General features: G+C 28.9%; 1 protein-coding gene across 3 annotated transcripts; it reads right to left on the minus strand.

Moving 5' to 3' along the window:
• Positions 1–1,561: 1,561 nt before the first annotated feature.
• LOC114400333 lies at positions 1,562–4,007 on the minus strand. 3 transcript variants are annotated; one of them, XM_028362759.1, is made up of 6 exons: positions 3,713–4,007; positions 3,562–3,607; positions 3,127–3,379; positions 2,234–2,513; positions 2,006–2,083; positions 1,562–1,905 (listed from the first exon to the last, which is right to left on the minus strand). In XM_028362759.1, the coding sequence occupies exons 3-6, from the start codon at positions 3,375–3,377 to the stop codon at positions 1,816–1,818; spliced, it is 699 nt and encodes a 232-aa protein (XP_028218560.1). In that variant the 5' UTR covers positions 3,378–3,379; positions 3,562–3,607; positions 3,713–4,007; the 3' UTR covers positions 1,562–1,815. The 3 variants fall into 3 exon arrangements, with proteins under 3 accessions (XP_028218560.1, XP_028218559.1, XP_028218561.1); XM_028362758.1 differs by having other exon boundaries at positions 3,536–3,607; positions 3,713–4,006; XM_028362760.1 differs by having other exon boundaries at positions 1,564–1,866; positions 3,536–3,607; positions 3,713–4,005.
• Between the last annotated feature and the right edge of the window lie 9,581 nt (positions 4,008–13,588).

Here is a 13,588-nt window from a genome sequence, read left to right on the forward strand (position 1 = left end):
TATTAATATATTTTTTGACATTACGAAATATATTAGGATTTTTGAATCAGTTAGAAATCCTAGAAGGAACGTTGAAATCAATCCTTCCTCTCATGCTTTTTCGTTCAACCGATTTCAAATGAGTGCAAACAATAAACCATTGCATATAACAAGTCTTGTTTATTTGATTTATTGTTTAAGAATTTTATTTTTTTTAATCCTAGTCTCTACTAAATGATCTTTTAATAAAACGATAGGACATTAATGGAATGCGATGTTTAAGTATTTTAATGTAAAATGATATGATGAAATGAATACACTTCTATGTTTTCATAATCAAAGGTATTTTTACATTCTTTTAAAATTAACTTAAACGGGAGATATGTGACAACTAGGAAGAGAGTAGTAGTTGATTGGTGCCCACGACGAAAACACAGCGCGTTGAAACAAGTCCTTTTTATATAGCATCCCTTCTAAAAGCTAGCAAATGGAAAATAGTAACCTTCAAAGCTGCAAAGATGCACGTTTTTGTATAGCTGTCTTTGGTGTTAACAAGTCAATTTTTATGTTCATCATATGATTTTATGAAGCGGTTTTCTCTTATTATAATCTGTGATTTGTTCCGCATTATTACATCGCCACTATTTCTTTTTCTTTTTTTCAATGACAAAAGGTCAATTTTCGTGGCAAGTGTGACAAGAGATAAGCTACATTTTTTTTATCCAAATTTCATATCTAGCAAAGAACTTGGGTGACAGATCTCTTGTCCCATTGTAGCTGAAAACAAAAGCCGACCAAGACCAAAAGGGAGATATTTGCTGGCCCTTTGTTTCTCTCTTTCTTTCCTCTGCGTGAAATGCGTTCAATTTCTGGCGCTGTGTACGCATCTTAAACCATTTGTTTTCTTATTCTCTTTTGCTAATGCCCTAACCAATAAAAAGTATAAAAATGTCGCACTTATGTAACCTTTCACGTGCCACAACTACCTTACTCGCAAATGTTATGAATCAGAATAAGGTTTTGAGGGATCGTGGAAGTTTCGGTGGTACACAATAGTCCCCTATTAGATTGTGTTAGCGAAATTGAGATCGAAAACTTTACAAACATTTTGAAAATAAATACCCTACTCTGTTTAATTTTCACAATCAAGCTTAAAATAGCAGGCAATTCGGTAGAGTTTTGAGTACAAGAGTGTATAAGAACGTACATGGTCCAAAATTCCGGAGATTCGCCTCAATTCGTGAGATATACCAAGGTGGTACAAACAAAATCCCTTACCCTATCTTTTTTTTTATAACTTTCAAGCTTCTGACGGTTAAAAACACTATGATTCAGTAACAACATCCAAAGGTACTACATCGTAGTGCTATGTCGGCAAACTACAAATGTGGGGCATAGCAATATTGCAAAAATGGGTTTGCTAAGAGATCATCCACTCTCTCCACGCTACCCATTTTCATCGATGTTTCTCTTCAAAAAATGAGGGAGAAGAAAACACCGTGAAAGGCTTGCTAGACTTAATTAAGAAGTGCACGCCATAAGAAAAAAAAAAATTCAAGGAGAGGGAAAAGATGAAGAATGATAAGGTAAGAAAATATTTTTTCTTAATTAATTGAAATGGATCGGATCGGATCGAATTGTTTACAAAAAAACATGAGGGGGCAACATACATGCCACACAAATATAAAAACAAAAAACTTGAATCATCATCTTCATCATCACCATCTCCAAAACATTCCTCCAAGCTTCTTCTTAAAAGGGCTTCTTCTTCCCCCTCTTGCGGATCCGCTCAAATGTTTTTTCTTTCCATCATCATCTTCATCATCATCATCATCATCATTCAGAATCGCTTTCCATGCTTCCCATAGCCTTCAACCCTCTTGGTCTCTGCAATCCAAGAGAATATATAAGCCGTGTGGTACATAACTATATATACAAGTTACATGGAACTTTAGATCTAAGTCACAAAAAGTAAAGTAACAACCCCACACCACATAACACAACACAAAAACCACCAACCACGTACCTTCTTGTTACTTTTCTTCTCCCTAACTTCATATCTTTCTTGGCACATATCAGACAACCACGCCCCAGGACTCACCAACTGTGTAATCCAAGACCAACAACAAGCAGAGACAAGATAAGGTGGTGAGATTAAAAATCAACCCAACCAAAATCACCCACCAAAATTACCCCTTTTTTATACCATAGAACAAAATACCCTTTTTGTTTAGAGAGAAAAATAAAAACTTACAAGTAAGCTTCTTTGGATGATTTTGGCTCTCTTTTTGGGTCGCTGAGGAAGCTTACAACCCTTCATGGCGAGAAAGTCTTCCTCTTTCTCCTTGCTTGAGAGAGTGATGTAGAGCTTGGGCCAAACTAGGGCACGTTCCTCGCCGTTGTTGCCGTCGCCGGTGACCTTGCCGTTCTCCTCCGCCGAACCCCGCGTCGTGTAGTACCGGTCCTCCTTCTCCGGCGACGCCGATTTCCTAGTCTCGCCGGCCGACGACCGGAGAATCGCCCCGTCGGAATTCCTGCAACCAAATTCAACGTCAAAAATCACAAAAAAATAAATAAAAATACGCAAATTTCAGACATTTTGGCAGAATTAACAGATCCAATGCCCTCTTGTTCTGAAAAAGAAAAAGAAAACGGTTACACCCAAAAAAAAGTACATGCTTACCCATCTGGGCATGTTATAAAAACTTGATTTTTTACATCAGTGCATCATCAAAAACCTCTTTTCTTAAGGAGAAAAAAAATAGTGAATGAAAAAACTAGGAATTTTTCTCCCTTGGCTGCTTCCCATCCTCTGAGAGAATTCCCAGCAACCCTAAAAAGGGAAGTACCATTACGACCCATCAATCAAAACCCCATTTGTTTTCCTTCTTGAAAACAAACAAAATGAAAAAAAAAAACTGAATAGGGGCAAAAAAAAAGTTCTCCTTGATACTGTGCTAATAGTTTTTCTTCCTGAGAGTTTCTATGTACCCAACTAGAGGAGGAACAGCATCATTACACTCCATAAACCCAAATCACATCTTCTCTGGGGAAAAAACCATACCCCAGAAAAAAGGGGGGGTAACAAAAGAGGAGAAAGAAAATCATGAAGAAAACCCCTTAGTTGATGTTGTTTATTTTCAGCACCTTGTAAGGCGATTAGGTTGTTGATGGTGGTGGTGGTGGTGATGAGAGATTTCTTTCTCGGGCACAGTGAACCCAGAGCGATGATGATCCAGTGCAGAACCAAGTTTCCTTCTGATTCCACCGTTGAGTCTCGCTGAAATCCGAGGGTCCTTCACCCTCACACATCTCAGCCTCTTCCTGTTCCCCCACTGCAAGAAAAACTCTGGCTCCGAAGCCTTGCACCCTTTCTGGTTCCTCTCTTCTGTCTCCATACCTACACCACACAACACAAGAAAACAAAAAAAACCCATCAAGCTTCGGTTTTTCGCCACACAAAAGGGTGAAAGTGGCTAATGGAGAAACAAAACAAAAAACCCAATTCGGGCTTAATGGTGTGTGTGGAGTGTGCACAACGAGATTAGGATAATACCAAAGTGTGAAGGATTTGACTCCAACCTCAAGATCTGTGTCTCTGAAGAGACAATCCTTTTTGAAAATTCTCCTGCGAGGTAAAACCAAAAGAAGGGGTCAGAACAAGGTGCGCGTGAAGAACAGAAAAAGAGGCCCTTGAATGAGTTGTGAGAATAAGAAGAAGAAAAAAACTTACAATGATACAAATTCAGGCTCAGATGAAGGGTGTGTGTTTTTTTCCTATGCAAACAAAAAGAAAAAAGAAAGAGAAATCACAGATCTTCTTTTCTGGTGTTAAATTTGCAAGGTTTCTTCCTTTGCAAACGTTTTTTCTTTCAATTCTTAGTCTCTCCCTCACACACCTCTTCCTCTCTCTGTTTGGGTGTGTTTTCTGCAGCACTTTCTCTCAGAGTGAAACGGAGTTTGAGGGTTATTCTGCTCCTGTTTCTCTTCTCTTCTTCTCTTGTGTGTAACGAGTAATGAGCATTGTTGTGTGGGCTAGTTTGTGTATTTATCCTTCTTGTGGAGTGATGGGAAAACTAGAGAGAATCAGGGCCGTTGGATGGGGAAGGGAAGGGTTTGGTGATTGATCAGAGTTTTGGGGGACCCGCACCCTCCTCAGACTTCTTCCCTCTTTTCTCAATAATTGTCAAACATAAAATTAAATTACATTATTAAATGAATTTTGTATTGTTATGTTGGAGTAGGAGAATAGGAGATGGATGGGGGTTGTTATCAGACCAGACCTGCCCCATCCCAACGGGTTTGGGCCTGCTTCTCTTTCAAGACTCTGCACAAGTTTATTTTTTTCCTTGGGGGCATTTGGGCATAAAACTTAACAAAACATTAATTATCTTCTTCATGCGCACACACCTATATTTAACAAGAAATTTATTTACTTCAAGATTAATTCTTTTAAAAGTATGACTTCTTGATTACATAGCACATTGTAAGTTCAAATCCTACATAGCATGATGATTCAAATCCTACATACACCGTGATTTTTGTATTGTTTGAATGATAATTATGCTGAAATAATTGAACATTAAAAGTTACATATTACTAGTGTCTTCCAACTCAATGAATCAAAAACCAATTTTAGTCATGATGTGTGTATTAAGAGAATTTTACATAGAGAAAATTAAAACACAAATTTTTTCATTAAATAGATCATTCTTACTTACATTACATATGAACATAATAAGACCTTACACACATCATTGCTTCAACTATATAGGTTGTTCTCTTTTTTATTTAACCCCAAATATAAATTATACATGAAAAGATAATTTGTATTTTTATTTAGACTTTAAAAGCATGCATTGAAAGATAATCTTTTGTATAACTTTTAAAGTAAATATTATAAATAAATAAGTATTAATAGCGGAGAAAATATATAGTTATCTAATAATAAATTATTATGTATAATAAGATTTTTTTTATGTTTATGATAATTTTTTAATAGTTGGTGATGGAGATTTTTAATTGTGTAAAAATTAACAAATTTATTATCATTTTTAATAAAATAACATGGTAAAATAAATTATAGTACATTATTAAGTATGCATGTAAATCAATTAACGAGAGACTGTTATAATTTAAGAAGTAGTCTCCCGTTAAAATTCTATGTATCGGATAAAACAGATATAAAACAAAAGGGTTACACTATAAAAAGGGAAAATATCACAATTTATTTAATGTCTTCGATTTCTCATGTCTACATTTCAAGCACCGCACCAATTTATTTTCGTGATTCAGCCCTAAATGCCTACACCCACGTGATCACAACCTCATTGTAAGTTTTTTTTTTGGGACAAAAACTTAATAAATCCTTCATTCACATCACTCTCTTAGGAGTTAGGAAACTGAGCCCCTCTTTAGGTTTTCATCTTATGATCAGATTTATAAATCTAACATGTTAATTTTTAAAAAGAAAACAAATTATTAATTTACATATAATATCTTTAAATTTTAAACTACCTCATAAAAATAAAATAATATATTTTAAATCTAAATAATATTCTTAAAAATTTAGTTGAAAATTTAAATTGTTTCCTAATCATATACAATTACAACAATTTTTTGGATAAAAAACTTATTATCTTTCATAAATAATACTTGTATTTTATGAAAAAAAAAAGTTTAATGTCTATGTCCTGAGTTACTGATAATCTTATAATGTAGAAATAATTATCGTTTAAATTATTTTAACATAATTATTTTAAAAGTATAAACATTACATTTTTTAGCATAACATTTAAAAAAAATTAAACTTTTATACTGTAAGTAATATACTATTATTCTTTTTATTTATCTAATCTACAGCCGTTATTATATTTTGGTTTAAATATCACCTGCAAAAAGGTGTATAAAACATGTTCACTATGCAATGCAATGATAATCATCCACCTTTTGTTGCACGTGTTATTATATGAAATTAACGATTAGTAAAGTGGCAACTATTATTTGAATTAACGAAAAAAAAAAAGCAAAGTAAACTAAAGAGTGAATTACAAATTTACAATAAGCTTTTTAATATTTCTACTTACAAAAGAAACAAAATATTAAATGAATCAAATTTTCACAAATTAAAATAATCTATAGAAAACATAGATAAGAAAAAAAAAAGTAAAAAGTTAACTGCATAAATTTTTATATAAAAAACTATATGTTTATTTAATTTAGATGATAAATTAATTAAATTACTTTATATATTTGTTTATTTATTTACTTTTATAAGTGTTTGTTGAAAAATTTAAATTGAATCCGCAATGTCACATAATGATAAATATTTGTTGACACTTATTTTATCTTACATTTCTTTACCATTTCGTAAGTATCAAATTAATTGATACAAAAAGAGGAATGAAAGTTTGTTCTTTTAATAGATGTAGAAGGGATGTAAATTTGTACCCAAAAAAGAAGGGATGTAATTTTTTATGTAATTAATTTTCAACCTAACATTTATTTAAGGTATTAAAAAATGATTTAATTAATGAAAATATAATAAATAAAAGAAATAAATGTTAGTAAAATTAAAGTTTGGACTAAAATTGTTAATCTTCTAAAATAGAAAAGTAAGATGTTTCTATTCTAAAATATAAAAAAACCAAAATTATTTATTGATAAAAGGAGAACCAAAATTATATTTAAATCTTTAATTTTTATTTCCAAAACTTTTTTAAGAGAAGACTATTTTAAGGGAACAATTTACTTTTCTAAAATCAAAATGAAAAAAAATCATTGAAATAATTAATTGAAAATATTATTAATACATTTATACCTAACTAAAAATAAAATATTTAATGAAATTAAAGGTCTTACTATATTTAAAGTTCAATAATTTACTTTTATAAATAATAAATTTTATTAATAAAATTATTAAATATTAATTAATTATTATCCTTAAACACTATTAATAAAAGTTAGTTATTTGTATAAAAAATATTTAATAATAAAAAAAATAAAAAAAATGAGAGATCTATTCATAAATACATTAAAAATATAAGATAAAATATAAAAACAGTTTGGTAAATGATAAAAATATTTAATATATAAATTATTAAATATTAATCAAATATTTTCCTTAAAAATTATAAATTCAAAATTCAAAATTTTGATTTTTAAATTTATAACATACAAAAATAAAAAATAAGAGTGCTATTCATGAATATTGAATATTCTAAAAACAATTAATTAAACACAAAACTTTACTTTTATAAATAAGATAAATATTTAATAAAACGATTAAATATTTTTAGCATTATCCTTAAAAAAATTAATCATTTTGCATAAACTAATATTCTATAATATACAAAATAATATATTTATTACTATTCTTATACCAAAAATAAGTATTAATTAAAAATTTAATGTATTTAAACATTAAATATATAATTAACAAAATAATTACAATATGCATGAAATGGTGTTTATATTTTTAATGTAATTAATACATTTTATTAAATAGCTAATTTTGTACATTTTTTCAGTGTTTTAACAATTTATAAAATATTAAAAGATATAAATATAATATATATTGAGTTTCATGAATGAGTTTCCTTAAAGAATTAATTATTAAATATCCACTGCATGAATCAAAATATGCATTGAAAATTACATACTATATGATTAAACTATGCACAATAATGATAATCACACCTTTTTTGTTGATTTCATACTCGACAATATAACATAAAATTAACTTGGCATGACAAAATAAAAATGTTAAATGTTATTTTTATCTATTATGTTATAGTGTTTTTTTAATTTTTATTTTAGTATATTAAATTTTTAAAAATTTATTTTAAACATTTCTTTAGTTTTTGTTAAAAAAATTTGTGCTTTATTAATATTTTAAATTTTAAAATAATTAATTATTTTAATTGTCACTATTTAAAATTAATTATTTTATTTATATTAATTTAAAGTTCCTTTAAAATTGTAAAGCTATATCTCTCTGTCACACATTATCCCTCCTTCCTCTCTCTATATATATAATGATTTTATTAATCTATTTCACATCACAATTTTTTACATACATATAATTCTTTATTTTTCCGAGCCGACGAAACGTTTTTCTTTACTACAATTCATACGAAACGTTAAGAAGCATTCATTGTGTAGATCATTAAATTTAATTTATTTATATTGTATTTAATACGAAACAATTTCACGCATTCATTGTGTTCATTAAATTTGATATATTTATATTGTATTTCATAAATACAGCATTTAATAATATTATTAAATTTAGTTATACATTATATTTTTTAAATACAATCATTAATAATTTTTTGTATAGATGACAATGGACAAGAAAATCATGTCTCTCTTTATCCAATCTCATTATTTAATCATATATTAAAATTGCTGTTAAAACAATCTCACATCAATTCATTCAAATATTCATTAATAAATTTATCTATTTACATATAAATAAAATTAACTACATAATAAATAATATTTTTATTATTTTTAAAAATAATATTAAATATTACATTAATATTTGTGTCCAAGTTTATATTATATAATCACTTTTATCTCTGGTAAAAAAATACATTTCTTTAATAATATATTTTTACAAAATGTTATATATTTAAAAAGCAAATATTATGTTTATTAAATTTAATATATATGTACTGTTTTTAAAAAAATATAAAACTTAATAATATCATCGAAGTTATTGAAGTCACTTATATATTATATTTATCAAATACAAATTATACAATAATTAATATTGTATTTGGAAAATTATTTTTTATTATAAAAAAATATTTATTTAAAAATATATAAAAAAAAATTAAGACATAATAAAATAACATAAAATATGACATTAATACTTGTGTCCAAGTTTATATGTATGTGTCTTTCAATAGAAAAGGAGAGTCTACATGTATGTGTGGATACACTACTACAAAAATAAGATTTAACATCATTAAGTTATTGTTGGTTTTGACGATTACAAAATGTGTGGTGACATTTTTGTAAGTTCAGTGTGACGAAGACGGAAGGGTAAAATAGAATAGAAAGAAAATCAGAAAAAACAAAAATCGGTGCCAATGAAAATTAGTGTTGTGAGTTCAGGTGCCATTATGTTGTGCGTTTAGGTGCCATTATTTCCAATATTGTGTAATTGTATGTAAACATAATCGCAGGAGTGTTTAATATCGTTGGAATGGCTAGACGCTCATGACTATGATGCTCCAATTCATGAATATGGTAAGAAAACCATGCTTATGATGAACTGCATTTGTTTTCTTACCAGTTATTTAACCTCTATTCTGATTGAATATGGTGCATTGTGATGATGAACTAATAAGTTTTCCAATCATCTACTTTTTCTAGATGAATGTTGAGTAATAGTTTAACATATATATGCTTTGTTTATTTCCTATTGTGTTTGTTCCTTTCCCTCCTTGTTTTACACATAAGCTCTATTTAACTCACCACGACCCTATCATGGTTGATGATCTAGCTTGTTATACCTTCTTCCTACCATATTTACAACATTGTGTAATGCCCTCATATTTTGTTTGAGAATTAGGTTAACAATTCCAGTGTTATTGATTATGGCTAAAATAAATGTTCTATGTCACATCTTTTTTTTACATTAAAAATTGGCATGTTGCCGAAGTAGTATATCAAGTGTGTTCATATTCAATTTGGTTGATTGTTTTTGTTGTGCAGATCAAACTTCCAATTCATCTAGCCATGGGAAGAGTGCGCTTATCTCCTAGACCTCCCAAGGTGGGCCCCTTAGCGCGTCTTTGTTCAGGAGGTTTTGGAGAGGAAAGTTTGCTTATCATACTGGGACAAAGATAACCAGGTAATTATCCATGCTAGAGCCATAATAAATGTTACTTTTATTGCACGTTGCCCCAAGGTGACACCACTAGACTACAATGTCACTCGTGATCTTTTTTATGGTTATGGATCTCATAGGAAAATCACAAAAGGATACAGAGAAGTTTCTTTATTTGTTTTTGTTGATGTAGAGGAATGGATGCCTTTAATGTTAAAATTGTGTTTTAAATTGTGAAATCACATGATTTTGTGATTTTCCAGTTGCCTTGCAAGACAACTTGCAACCAGAATCATGCATCAATGAAAATGTGAGCATAGAATTGTGAGCTCGGAGCGGCCTACGCAATTCCACAAAAAGTGTGTGTCGGGTTGGATTCTCATTTGAGTAAAAAAAACTATATTTCTTTTCTCAAGTTGTTCAGGTATGAAACTCACCCTAACAAAGGTGTTGGTCTTAACCTTCTCTCGACCCTTTCTGTTTCTACAACCCCCCAACCATAATTAGAGCAGAGAAGGGAAAACCCTCTGTGTTGTTCTCTTACTCTCATGCTTTGGTCTCCCAGTCATAGTGGAGCTTACAACAGAGTAGAGAGACAACCTATGGAGCTTGTAGTAGAGGAGAGAAACTTCTCTTATCACATCTAGTGCCCTTCCCCCAATCTCTCATATCTGTTTTGACTTTGTATTATTTTTTATCTAGAAGAAACAAACAACTTTAATTAACTAAAACACATGTCATTATTCATTACTATTTTGTTTATCAACCTTTAGTAAAATTCTAGATTCTATAATCAAACAATTCAACTATTTTCTTGTGTTTTAGTTATGCTATGTTATGAAAAACTTGTATTATGTGACTAATTATAACTTTTGACTTTTATTGGATGTCACACTTGTGGATTTTCAGTTTAAATTTAGTTTAATTATATAATTTAATTTAGAGGTTATTTTCATTAAGTATGTTATTTTCTATGCATTTGCATATGTTAAGTATGATTATTTTTTTAAAGGTAATCCGTGAAATAATCTTATAGATTGATGAAAGTGTGTTTCCAAATAATGGTCTAGAATTTACCCTCAGAGTGGTTGTACAAACTATTCTCAATATTGGATCCAACAGTTTCACTCATTTGATGGATTGTCTTAGAGAGATATGGGCAAGTCTTTGCAAAAATATGTCCTAACCAGGATAAGCAAGTCATGTTGATAGTTGAAGTGAGTTCTTTCTAGAAGAGTAACACCCAAATGACAACTATAGTTATTGATGGGATGATGGGTTATTGACTTGTTTCAAATCTGGCTATTGTGAGATGGGTCTTCTCAGTAGAGAATATTATGCAATTTCAGACATCAGATCATTCATGAGAGGTACTTAATCTTGGTTTTATGGATAGCTTGTATGTAAATTCCCTCCTCTGTTAAGTTTACAGGGGTTGAAAACCATCTGCCTTTTGCTTATCAAACATATGTTTGAAATGCTAGTACAATGTCTTTGAACACTAACAATTTTCTATTATGGTTGGATAAAACTTTTCAATCTGTGGTGGACAAAAGTGAATGTGGCCAAATGCGTGTTTCTTAATTTAGAAATATTCATTCTCTTTTTTCTGTCAACCTCAATCATAATTTCATACAACATCAATTCTGTCAAAATTGATATTGTAAGTATCATACAACATCGGTTTTGACAAAAAAAAAACGATGTTATAAGTATTATACAATGTTATATAGTACTTACAACATTGATTCTGTAAAAAACGATGTTGTAAGTATTATACAACATTGGTTAACCAACATTGTACAGTACTTACAACATTGTTTTTGATAGAATCAATGCCATTTTTTTGCTTTTTTTGGCCTATTTTTTATTATATTACATCAATTTTGGGGAGAACCGATGTTGTATAGTGGATTCCAACATTGATTTTTATAACTGATGTTAAAAATGATCTACTTTTAACGATAACCATTTTAACATCAGTTCAAAATCGTTGTTAAATGTCTAAAATAGTCGATATTAAAAATATTTTTTCTAGTAGTAATAGATAGATAAATAGTCAGAAACATACAAGCCAATATTTTCAAAGTCGTTTTGATAGTTAAACATTTGAAGTACTAAATTGATGAGTTATTTGTCAAACTAGTGAGTCAATACTTGAATCACATAAATTAATGTAAGTAATATATATATATATATATATATATATATATATATATATATATATATATATATATATATAATGTGATAAGTTTACTAATTAATTATGATAATTTAGTGATAAATTAATCTACTAAATAATTTTCAAGTTCTAGGTTGGATTCTCATGTTATTTTTGTTTTTGTTGTATTCTCATTCATAAATCTTGTATTTATAAAAAAAAATACTGAATAGACAGGCTGATTTTTAAGGCATTGATATGAACACAGTTAGACAAATGAAATGTTGATGTAAGAAAAAAAATTGAATTGTAATTTGATTTTAGTAAATTTTGTTTATGAGAAGTTTTAGTAACATATTCTTTAATACAATTTTTATTATGATTAAAATTTATTAAAAAATACAAAAATAATTAATAGAGTCTTTAAGTGTGAGACTTATAAAGTTTTGTATTTTTAAATAATTTTTAATCAATAATAATAAAGTATGTTTAAAAGAGTTTTAAATAGCATATTGTTAGCAATTCTATTACTATGTCTATTACGTAAGTGGTGGCCTATTAATGTTTCACAAAATGTTGTCCCTAAATTCCACATCTCTTTGCAAAGGCAAAGACACCGAAGTTGAGAAATATTTTCGTTGTCTTCATAAAAAAAATCGTTGTCATTCAAAATTTCTATAAAGCTCTCGGATGGTCGAATGCAGACTTGTTGTGCAATCACGTGTCTTTTGTTCATATTAATGGTGCCGACATAAGTAAGGGTAAAAATAGATCATACCATCCATCATAAACAAGTTAAACTTAGATTTTTTTTTAAATATTTTTAATAAAAAATGTGAGACTCTAGACTTTAAATAAAAATCTTTTAAGTTTGATAAGTTGACATGTTTATATAATAATATATAATTATATATTATTTAATTTTAATATATAATTATTAATATTGATAATAAGTTTATAATAAAAATAATGTGACGAACCAGGCGTATCTGCTTTTTTAGGTTTGTTTGCTTACTTAGGCCTAAAATAAATCACATAAATAGATTTTCGTTCAAACTAAAATTTTAAACATAACAAACTAAGGTTCAAAAACAGACTCAGATTATTAAAGTCTCATTGGCCTGGCGTATTTCTACCTTAGAGGTAAGTATTGAAGATGTGTGAAATAATGTAACTTTGAAAAAATGAGCTCTTACATGAATGAGGAGGTAGAGGTAGTAGGATTGATCTTATGCTTAGGATCTCTTCCTAACATAATGATATGAGGACAAAGACTGAGTTGAACTAGTAATACTAAAGATAAAGGATAGCAATGACCAAACTAATCCACACTAATAAAGTTTTATCCCATTATTAGTAGGTGAAATCGGTTTATATAAAACACAAGATGTCATTCAACATAATTAATTAAAAATTAATAACTAACTAATAAGAGAACAAATTTTTCTAAGTCTATATACGGGGATGGATTTGGAGATTGAAGATACGAATTCTTCCTTTGGCTAATTTTTCTTGAGACAAACTGTTGCAATCAGTATTCATCCTAATGCCTATCTATGATGAAGATACTCTGTATTAATTAATTGTTTAATACAAATACTGGTTTG

Source organism: Glycine soja, chromosome 19 (genome assembly GCF_004193775.1).
Source record: "Glycine soja cultivar W05 chromosome 19, ASM419377v2, whole genome shotgun sequence".
Classification (NCBI taxonomy): Eukaryota; Viridiplantae; Streptophyta; class Magnoliopsida; order Fabales; family Fabaceae; genus Glycine; species Glycine soja.